This window comes from Pollachius pollachius, assembly GCF_949987615.1.
Source record: "Pollachius pollachius genome assembly, chromosome: 15".
Classification (NCBI taxonomy): Eukaryota; Metazoa; Chordata; class Actinopteri; order Gadiformes; family Gadidae; genus Pollachius; species Pollachius pollachius.
The window spans coordinates 9,387,175-9,399,194 of NC_136948.1; the positions used below are offsets into that span (position 1 = coordinate 9,387,175).

General features: G+C 43.4%; 1 protein-coding gene across 1 annotated transcript; it reads left to right on the plus strand.

Moving 5' to 3' along the window:
• Nucleotides 1-3,885: 3,885 nt before the first annotated feature.
• On the plus strand, nt 3,886-11,256 carry pls1 (plastin 1 (I isoform); the record flags this gene model as incomplete). The annotated part of the gene is made up of 15 exons (XM_079752929.1): nt 3,886-3,952; nt 4,431-4,591; nt 4,890-5,019; nt 5,538-5,670; nt 5,925-6,006; nt 6,309-6,474; nt 6,874-7,016; nt 7,393-7,488; nt 8,033-8,222; nt 8,610-8,688; nt 9,147-9,261; nt 9,783-9,916; nt 10,360-10,483; nt 10,782-10,915; nt 11,118-11,256. 15 exons carry the CDS (start codon nt 3,886-3,888, stop codon nt 11,254-11,256), a joined length of 1,893 nt encoding a protein of 630 aa, XP_079609055.1.
• Nucleotides 11,257-12,020: the final 764 nt, after the last annotated feature.

Below are 12,020 nucleotides of genomic sequence, written 5' to 3' on the forward strand. Positions count from 1 at the left end.
TCCGGATCACGTGACCAGTGACAGCATACATGCCCCCTGCTCTTTCGCTTTTGCCCTCTTCCTCCATTCATTATATCTCGATAACAAAATATATATTTAAAGGTCGTTGTTTTCCTTTTGTAGCATTATATACATTACTCTCGGCCCAGGAAGGTTTTAGAGGGATATAATGCATTGGTTGTTCGTTTTTTATATTTACAGTAAGACAGCCCTTAAAGAGATGCCTACTGAAAAGATGAGGCGTACAGCGAGCGTCATCTAGTGGCGAAATGTTGCATCACCCTATAAAACTATCAATTATAGGCCTAATTCAATATGAATCCTATTCAAAAGAATGGACATTGTCCAAAATTCAAATTTCAGCATAAAAGTTGCATAAAAAGTTGTCCTGCGGGACAACTTTTTATGGTTTACGCAACCCTCCCAAGAGGCACCAAAATCTTAACATATCAATATATGTTTATTTATTCCTGGCGTTGTTGCATATCTGATGTGAAACTTGATCAACACATTGCCTATTTAGAAGATTATACTTGAATTAGATAATAGATATTAGAGATGGTAATGTAGAGCTAAATTATTATTTTAGTTGCTTTGGCTTTGTTATGCTTCTTCCTTGGGTCTGTTTTCTTTCACCTTGTTCAACTTCCCCAAGCGTGTTACTGAATAATGCAAAGGCTAAGAGAAAAGCCCCAGACCTGCTCTCCTCCACGGTGTGTGAGCTAAGCAGCTGATCTAGATCACTGAGACCAAACAGTGCAGGTAAACACAGGAACTCTTGTGTCTTATGGCCCTGGTCTCAGGTCAGTGTCAAGAGAGATATATAGAGACTGAGAGAGAGAGAGAGAGAGAGAGAGAGAGAGAGAGAGAGAGAGAGAGAGAGAAACCAGAGAGCCCCAGAGAACCTGTGGAGTGAAACTGTGCTGATCAGGTGTCAGATGGAGAGGAGATCTCAAAGAGAGATGGAGGGTGTTAAACTACTGCCTGTTTATAGTGGCAAGTGGACTGTCTTCTGACTCAAGTGGAGCATCTTCTGACTGCCTGTTTACAGACCTTCAAATGAAGTATCTTCTGACTACCTGTTTATAGGGCCACCCGTATCTTCTGACTGCCTGTTGACAGGGCCACATGTACCTGCTGACTACCTGTTTACGGAGACTCGACTGCAATACCTCCTTAGCTTGTGTCTACCGGGCCACCAGTGGATCGTCCCCATACTGACTGCTCACAGAGCCACAGCTCCACGAGGATACCGTAAGAGTACGGGTATGGAAGTAGCCTGTGTGTTGTTATGAACCTATATTATGATTACAGGGATTGTGTGTGTGTGTGTGTGTGTGTGTGTGTGTGTGTGTGTGTGTGAGGGGGGGGGGGGGGGGGGGGGGGGGGGGGGGGGTCCCCTCTTTTCAGCGACAGACGCAAAGAGCTAGAGAAGAGGCATACAGAAGTGGAAGAGCTCTGGCAAAAACATCGAAGTTGTACCCTAGCCGTTAATCTTGGAGCCTAACCTCCTAACATTTACTTAAAGCAGACTTAAAGCAGAGGATAGGTTTGGTTCCCGGCCTCGGGTTACATTGCATTGTGTGGGAGTGAAGCAACGTGCACACGCACACAAACGCCAACACACACAGGCATCATCATTTAAACATGCGTGCGTGTCTGCGTGTGTGTGTGTGTGAGTGTTTGTGTGTGTGTGTGTGTGTGTGTGTGTGTGTGTGTGTGTGTGTGTGTATAGGAGTTCAAAGTTATGTCCACAGACATATCAAAGCAGGAAATAAAGGCATACACTAAATCCAGAGAGAGAAAGAGAGGAACAACGTCAGCGAGAGAGAGAGCGTGTGAGAGAGACATTGACAGACAGGAGAAACAGAGACTGCTGAACTGAATTGCTTTGCACCAGCGTTCTGAAGCCTCTGTGCAGGCGTTTAAACGTTAACTTTTTAGCCAACGCCCAGCCCGTGGCCTGCGTGGGACCAAAGGTTGCGTCACGCCTGCCCCACCTGTGTCACTCCTCCTGGGATAGAGAAATAGCCAGCAGCTGCCCCCTGGCTCTTCTCTGCCTCTTCTCTCACTGCCCTCTGTATCTGCCCCAGCCAGGAACCACTAGCCCCACCGCCCCATCAGCTGCCACTTACCCGCAGAGAAGGACGGCTAGACCCTGAGACCTGCCCTCCCGCTTTGGGCTGGACGGAGCCAACTAGCAACACACAAGCGTATGCCAAGGTACAAATCTATCGTCCTCAATTTCCCACTGGCCCCTTGCTCTCTATCTAAATCTCCCTCTCTCTCTCTCCCTCACTCTCCTTCTCTCTCTCTGTCTTTGTCTCAATATCTCTGCCTGTCTCAATATCTGTCTCTATTTAAGTACCTCACTGTCTCTCTTTCTCTCTTTCTTTTTCTCTCTCTCCCCCTCATTATCTCTTTCTATCTCAATCACTCTCTGTCTCCCTCTGTCTCAATCTCTCTCTGTATCCGTTTAAAGCTCTCTTAGCCTTCTGATCGTTTACATACAAGCCAAACCATGCAATGTGTGTGTTTGTACGTGCATGTATGTGTGTGTGTGTGTGTGTGTGTGTGTGTGTGTGTGTGTGTGTGTGTCTGCGGGTGTGTGTGTGTGTGTGTGTGTGTGTGTGTGTGTGTGTGTGTGTGTGTGTGTGTGTGTGTGTGTGTGTGTGTGTGCATGCGGCTCTTTCAAAGCAAAGTACTTAGCGGAGTTTGATCATGGAAAATACAAGTGCCATCCATACCAAGCCTCTCCCAAGGGACAATAACAATTACTTATATAGTAAAATATCACATTGTTAGAATCAGGCGTTTAAACCCAACATAAAAGTGGCCACGATGGTCTGAAACTATAGGTGTGACATAAAGAAGCAAAAGTTAACATCAGGAGTAATTCTCAGTTGCTTGTCTATACACATACTGAGAGTCTGAGTTGTTTAGCAGTACATTGTCAATTAGGAATGAAGAAAGTAAGGGGAGGCAAGTTATTTCCTTATGTTGCCTTCCCCTGTGGTAATAGTGTCCTAAAAAATGAACTAGGGTGCCAAGATACTTTATACAAAGCCTTATTTCATTAACTACATATAGTATAGTATAACTGACATATAGTTCATATTGTCCATGACAGTGTGTGTGTGTGTGTGTGTGTTTTCCCCTCTTATGGCCAAACCAGCCAGAAACATTGGACGTTCTCCCCTCCCTACTCAGCTTCCCACGACTCATACAACGCAGAAGACGAGTCAATTGTTTGACATTTGACTGAACAAAGCTGAACAAAAACTCCTTTCACAATTAAAGGATTTTTGAAAACCACCTGGCAAGCCAATCCGCAGGGCTCCAACCCACACATTTAACAGTCACACCAATTAGCTAATCATCCTATCAACTCGAAACACAAACACATCAACAGGCTAGCAAGCAATGAAACATGAATGCAGGAGGGACATTAACACAAACAACTTTCAACTTCCAAGGGCCAAGGGTCGTAACAGCGTGCGGATGTGAGATTGATAACTACCACTACTACATGGCCCGGGGACTCTTGGACCTGCTGACGTTTGGAGTCTCCCGCTTCCTTATGACTCTGTCACTCAATCACCCAACCCGCTGCATCATCTACATTGACCTCCGTTCCCCCTTCTTCATATTCAGCAGTTAAAAATAGTTTACAATGTGAAAACACAATCCTGAAAGCAACATTGATGTGTATGTGTGAGTGTGTGTGTGTGTGTGCGCTTGTGTGTGCTTCTGTGTGTGCGAGTGTGGTCCACTGATATGCATATATGTGTGTTTATATGCTTGCATCTTTGCGTGTCTGTGTTTATATTTTTGTTTATTTTGTGTGTGTGTGTGATCCAGGTGTACAACACAAGAAGCATCAGAATGGAGAACATCACACAGATCTCCAGAGATGACCTGGAGGAACTTAGAGAGGCCTTCAACAGAATTGGTCTGCATCTCACACACACAAACACATACACACGCACACACAAAGCAAAACCTCGTCACATTCCACAAACCTTTACGCTTTCAAGATCATAAATAGGTCCTGTTGTATTACAATGGGCTTTCATTTGTCAAGTTTTCGAGGGCAGGCCCTGTGTGTGCTAAAGGTTTATCAGAGAGGTGGGCGGAGTTTAGCAGTAGATCATGATCTGGTGATGATTCATGGACAATCTGAGATTGTATAATAAACTTGTTTGTGTGTGTGTGTGTGTGTGTGTGTGTGTGTGTGTGTGTGTGTGTGTGTGTGTATGTGTTGGTATGTGAAACACATCTACAATCTCTCCTTTCCTGGAGAGGAAAGACACCAGTTTAAAATTTAAGCTCTTTCATTTACCATCCACAATACAATATCAGTAGTTAAATCACACATATATACCTAACAAATGACTCTGTGTGCCTTGTGTGTGTTTGTGTGTGTGTAGACATTGACAACAGTGGGTATGTGAGTGACTATGAGCTGCAGGAGCTGTTCCGGGAGGCCAGCTTCTCCCTGCCGGGCTACAGGGTGAGGGAGATAGTTGAGACCTTCATCGCTGGAGACACCAACAAGGACGAGAAGATCAGCTTCGAAGAGTTTGTGTCTGTACGTCCACGGAAAAAAACAACAACATACCCTTCTTTCTTTCAATTGATTGGTTGTGTGGTTGATTGGTTAATTGGTTGAATGCTCAAACAATCAATCTGTATTTATCTTTGTCTGTTGCTATGGTTCTTTCTTCCTTTCCTTCTTAGTTTTTCCCATTACTTTGTCCCTTGCTCCCATTTCATATTGTGTGTGTGTGTGTGTGTGTGTGTGTGTGTGTGTGTGTGTGTGTGTGTGTGTGTGTGTGTGTGTGTGTGTGTGTGTGTGTGTGTGCTTGTGTGTGCCCATGCATGACCAGATCTACCAGGAGCTGAAGAGCAAGGAGTTCAGTGAGAGTTTCAGGAAGATCATCGCTAGGAAAGATGGGATTCGCTCATTTGGAGGGATGTCGGGAATCTCCAGCGAGGGAACACAGCACTCCTACTCCGGTGAGAAATAAATGCGCAAGTGTTTGGGTGTACGTGTGCGTACGTGTGCCTACCTGTCATTGAGTAGGCTGTTGAGTGCTTGTATTTTGTGCTGCTGCTTTCCGTATTCCTTAACATGACGGAACACAGTATACTACTGAGTTTTGCATCTGTTATTGTTTGCATACGGACTAGTATTATGTTAACATAATGAAATGTTAACATGATAATGTGCGCGTGCGGGTGTTTGTGTGTGTGCGTGTGTGTGTTTGTGTGTGTGTGTGTGTCTGTGTCTGTGTGTCTGTGTGTATCTACCTGTTTGTTTGTGTTTGTGTGTGTACGCGTGTGTGTGTGTGTGTGTGTGTGTGTGTGTTTGTGTACCTGTGTGTGTGTGTGTGTGTGTGTGTGTGTGTGTGTGTGTGTGTGTGTGTGTGTGTGTGTGTGTGTGTGTGTGTGTGTGTGTGTGTGTGTGTGTGTGTGATTGTGTGCGTGTGATTGTGTGTGCGTGTGTGTGTGTGTGTGTGTGTTGGGGTGTGTAGATGAGGAGAAGGTGGCGTTTGTTAACTGGATCAACAAGGCCCTGGACAAGGACCCAGACTGCAGCCACCTGCTGCCCATGAACCCTCACAACGACAGCCTCTTCAAGTCTGTACGGGACGGCATCCTACTCTGGTAACACACACACACTCACACACATGGACACCCATACACACACTCTCAGACGCAACATCTGGTCACATCGTTTATTGTTAACGATGTGTTGGTTTTTGATTTGTAGTGCATTTGATTTGAAACTTTTAAAAGGCAGAGCTGAACAATGAAATGTTATTGACCAATTAGAAGGAAATATTGAACATTGCTATAGAATAAATACAGTTACTCTCTGTCTCACGCTCACTCACTCTCTCACCGTTTTTTTTTTCCAGTAAAATGGTCAACTTGTCTCAGCCTGACACTATTGACGAGAGAGTCATCAACACCAAGAAGATGTCCACCTTCACCATGACTGTAAGCACTCGTCCATCATCTCTATTATGAACACATGCTGATGTCATCATGTGATCAACCGATCAATTGACGCTAGATCATGGTGATATCATGATGTCAATCAATGAAAAGACACAAGGGAGAATCAACTGAGAATGATCTACTGAGTTGATTCATAACATAATGGATATATTGATGAAAAGCTAACAAATGAACAAATGATCAAATAAATGAATGAAGGAACAGATTGATGAACGGAGCCAATGAGTGAGTGAACGTTATTTACCTCTGATATGCGGTCCGTCCCGACCGTCCTGGTGCAGGAGAACCTGGTCCTGGCCCTGAACTCGGCGTTGGCCATAGGCTGCACGGTGGTGAACATTGACGCCAGCGACCTGATGGCTGGGAAACCACACCTGGTGCTGGGGCTCCTCTGGCAGATCATCAAGACCGGCCTGCTGGCCGACATCGAGATCAGCAGGAATGAGGGTCGGCATTACCACTTTATTGGTCTAGCTGACTAGATTATTCTTTGATGTTTATCCAGGATTAGTATTGCAGTATGCTTTGAAAAGTGTGAGGTGTTCTTTCTTTGCAACAACTACTTGAAAAAATATGCAACAATACAACAATCTGAATGCCAATGTCCAAAGCAATGATCTATATTTCTTCTAAACATGGGCCAAGATCGTGTAGCAGCTACAGGTTGTTTGACTTCCAGCCGAAAGTGACTGGACTCGATACCTCCATGGCGGTAGACTAACCTGCAGCCAACCTTGAGTAGGATGACACAGGACGTACCTGCTCCTTAATGACATGTATCTGCTCAATGACTAAATAGGATATTCGTGTATGTCTATGTGTGTGTGTGTGTGTATGTCTGTGTAGCTCTGATTGGTCTCCTGGGCGAGGGAGAGGAACTAGACCACCTCCTGTCCATCTCCCCTGAGGAGCTGCTCCTGCGCTGGGTCAACACACACCTGACCAACGCAGGCACCGAGACCATTAGGAACTTCAGCGAGGACATCAAGGTACACACTGGACAAAGACACACACACACACACACACAGACACACACACGTGCAGACACACACAGACACACACACGGACACATGTAAACACAAGCGTACAAGCACATTTATGCAGGCATTTACAGTATAAAAGTTGTCTTTTTATGTAAAATGTCTTACCTTAAATAGCTCTATAGAAAATGAAAATTAAGTATATAAAATAATGTAGCATTATTGTTATTTTAATATATTTTATTTATATATCATTCTCTCTCTCACAACAACACCTTAGAATAATCGGAATAGATGACGATCAGAACAAAACAGAATCAGAAACACAAACCCACTCACAAACCTGTTTTGATATTGACCCATTCCCCCTTGCGTACCTCTGCAGGACTCCAGGGCCTATTTCTACCTGTTGGACCAGATCTCCCCTAAAGGAGAGCGAGAGGACGAGCTGGCGGTGATCATTGACATGAGTGGTCTCCGCGTGAGTCTTTCCTTGCATCTCAGTGAACATTTCAGCCACACCGGAGAAAGCTAGTGGACCAGTGATCTAGTGGTCTAGCTCAACTGCTAGAGGGGGGAGATTAACACTGCAAGGGTGATTCCTACTCTTGCAAGGATTGTATGCACTTTGTAATAATGCTGTGAATTAGAAAAATGAATGACCAATAATACCTCCCAATAATATCATAGCAGTCGTAGCACCAGCATAAGTAGTAGCAGTAATTATTGTGGTAGAAGTACCAGTGCTTATTGTGCTAGCAGGTATATCTTTGTTTTAGGAATGATAAGTGATAAACGGATGTTTGACAGGAGAATGATTTGGACTGGATGACGGAGCATATACTGCAGCAATTAACTAATACTACTATTTATAGTTGTAGCACTAGTAATAAAATCATTATGATTATGGATTAGAATCGTTCGACCTGACCTGATCCAGAGGGCAGAGTTCATTTTGCAGCAGTCCTAGTACTAACTCTACTACTACTTGTTGCACTAGTAGTAACTTCATGAATGTCATACAGGAGCACGACCTAAACCAGAGGGCAGAGCTCATGCTCAAGCAGGCGGCCAGGATGGAATGCAGGCAGTTTGTGTCCCCTCGAGACGTCACCTCTGGGAACAGCAAGCTGAACCTGGCCTTCGTGGCCAACCTGTATCACATGCACCCCTCGCTGCCCAACAGCAACGTGGACCCCGACATGCACATAGAGGGTGAGCCCGCTTCTCCCATGTTCACATAGACAAGGTCTGCAGAAAATACAGAAATACATAGACTAACACTAACACAGCACTAAAACAGATATAGATGGAAACAAGCGCGCATTAAGATACAGACACGGCTTGAGTCATCGCCGTGGGAACAGGCACTGCTAGTGCATATTCACGTAAATCGAATCAATCAAACCTACGCACTTTGTTATGCAAGTGATAGCTTAATGATCACCACAGATTGGCACCTCCATAAAGGTGTGAGTTAACACGAAAAGCTCACTGTATTATTTGAATCTTTAGTGTCCGTATTATGGCACTTGAAAGTTTGATTAGATTAACTACTAAAAATGTTTTATAACATTATCTTGTTTCGTTTTATTTCTCTAGCTGAATCCAGGGAGGAGAAAACCTTCAGGAACTGGATGAACTCACTGGGTGTAGCGCCCTACGTCCATCATCTGTACAGGTACACAGCCTAGGGTTTATTAATCGAGACACTATCAATATAAAGGATAACCTCCACACAACCTTCGGTTTATTAAACTCAACATTATCAATATAAACCTCTACAGGTACACAACCTAGGGAACATCACAATCATATTAACTTTATATATTATCACCTATACTGGTACACAACCTATGGTTTGTAACTATCATATTCTCTCTATACATTATCGTCTGTACTCTGACACAATCTATGATTTAGCCATATATAATGATCTCTATACATAATGACCTGAACTGGTACATAACCGGTCCTTTGGTTTATCAATATCAACATCATCTCTTTAAATGCTCATTATCTATGTGTGGAATACCAGGGAGCTGGAGCTATACTCTTTGTTGGTTTTTTGATCTCTGCTGATGAATACAACTTATTTGTGTGTGTGTGTGTGTGTGTGTGTGTGTGTGTCTGTTACAGTGATCTGCGTGACAGCCTGGTGATTTTCCAGCTCTATGAGAAGATTAACGTATCTGTTAACTGGAAGAAGGTTAACCCATCTCCATACCCTGTTTTAGGGGCTAACATGAAGAAGGTAACGCGATACAACTATCAGAAATACACCTAAACATGTCATGTTGGACATATTAACCTGTTAAAGTACAAGGTTCTTACGTTCATGTCTGTGTGAGTCTGTGTGTGTAGTCCTGGATTAATAAAGTACTCATTAATCTTCTTTTTTCCGCTCTAACTGGCTGTGCCACTGTGCTACACAAACAGACTCTCCCAGTGTAGTTTGCTGTCTGGGTGGCATGAGTGGAAGGGTTAAGTGACAAGTTTGATTCTTGTAAATAAGAAAGAGGTCAGCCTTTTTTGGCGGGGAGAATAAATCAGTTATAGAACAATCACTGATGAATCCAGCGATTGTTTTTTTTTCTCCAGTTATTTTGATTTACGAGCTATTTGTAATGTAACACATTGCGGCTTAAATCAGTAAAACATATATTTCTCAAATATAAATACGTCACAAATTTGTCTAATATTTATGTAACTCTCTCCAGATATCCGGTATTGTAGACAAAGTTACGCCATTAAATTTTCTTTTAAATTCAAAAGCTGGAGAACTGTAACTACGCGGTGGAGCTGGGAAAGGAGGCAGCTCAATTCTCATTGGTTGGTGTTGGAGGAGTGAACCTGAACGAGGGCAGTTCCTTGCACACCCTGGCACTGCTCTGGCAGCTGATGAGGAGGTACATACACACTACACTGCTCTGGCAGCCAATGAGGTGGTACATACACACTACACTGCTCTGGCAGCCGATGAGGAGGTACATACACACTACACTGCTCTGGCAGCCAATGAGGAGGTACATACACACTACACTGCTCTGGCAGCCAATGAGGAGGTACATACACCCTACACTGCTCTAGCAGCCAATGAGGAGGTACATACACACTACACTGCTCTGGCAGCCAATGAGGAGGTACATACACACTACACTGCTCTGGCAGCCAATGAGGAGGTACATACACACTACACTGCTCTGGCAGCCAATGAGATGGTACATACATGCTACACTGCTCTGGCAGCCAATGAGATGGTACATACACATTATACTAGTCTGGCAGCTGATAAGGTGGCTCATACTCACTACTTGTCTCTCAATGTTTTGGGTACTCTCTGGTTCTCCAGGTACACAGTGATGGTGCTCTCAGACCTTGGCGAAGGACAGAAGATCGGGGATCAGATCATCCTCAACTGGGTGAACAATACGTTGACCCAAGGACGCAAGAACACACAGATCACCAGCTTCAATGTATGATTATAGTAACCTCTGTGTGTGTGTGTGTATTGTGGGAAGAAGAGAGAGAGAGAGAGAGATATGGAGAGAGATATGGAGAGAATGTATGATATAGTAATAGTTGTATGCATGCATAAAAGAGAGAAGAACAAAACTGGAAAATTAAAGAAAAGGGGTAATAGAGAAAGGAAGAAATAAGGAAATTTGCATTTTATTCTATATTAATGTGTGTATATGATTGTGTGTGTGTGTTTTGACTCTATGTATGTGTGGATCTTATATTTTTGCATGCGCACTTGTGTTTATGTGACAGGACAAGCTGATTAGTACCAGTCTACCAGTGCTGGACCTTATCGACACCATTGTTCCCAGTGCCGTCAAGCAGGAGATGATCAAGAGAGCAGAGAATGGAGTCCTCAGTCAAACTGACAAATTCAACAACGCCAAGTAAAACTGTCTTGCTGTCTGTCTCACTGTCTTATTATCTGTCTGTCTGTCTACCTGCCGGCCTCCCAGTTTTTCTATCTTATCATTGACTTAAGATTGTTAAGTCACTCTCTCTCTACCCCCAACCCCTTTCATGTCTGCCACTCTCTCTTTACCAACCCCTTCCTCTCTCACTGTATCCCCCCCCCCCTCCCATTTTCAGGTATGCCATCTCCATGGCCCGTAAAATCGGCGCGAGGGTCTACGCTCTTCCCGACGACCTCGTGGAGGTCAAGACCAAGATGGTTCTTACCGTGTTCGCCTGCCTCATGGGCCGCTGGATGAAGAAGGCCGAGCGCTGATCAACTCCCCCTCCCTCACACACACTCACACACACACACACACACACACACACACACACACACACACACACACACACACACACACACACACATCATCAGCCAGCCCCCCTCAAAACAGCATTGAATCCTCTATTTATAATGTGCAATTAGTACTGCTAATAATAATGCTATCACTATTGCTAATAATAGCACTAATAGTCAATGTGTATATACCATTGATGCATATTCTCTGCGTTGTTCATGCATATCAACACATGTACTAGACAGTAAAATCATGTTAATAATCTGACATTGTGATGACCCTGATATTTCTGAATTTTAGAATGTTTTGTGATTTTATTTTTTTGGAGGTTAATATAAAGTTATTGTATTGTATTACATTTGATGTCATTTGTATCATATACCTTTGCTAAAGGGTGGCAAAACTATGATTAAGAACATGTGAATATTGCAAAAGTCTGTAAATGTTGAAAAATGATGAATACAAGTATTTAATTATTAAACAGAATCCACAAAATACGTAACTTACTTTAATTCTTTCCAGAAATACTTGGTCTTGTTCACAAATAGATGACACAACCAGGCACACAATCAAAAATAACACATTTTATTGGGACTACCATTTTATTATATTATCATATTATCATTATTCATTATTTAACCTAAATAACAATGGGTTCACATATGGAATCAAAGAAAGCCATACGATAGGAAATGTGCAAGGCCTAAACTCTATGAAATAGGGCTAGGTTTGATTAAAAGAT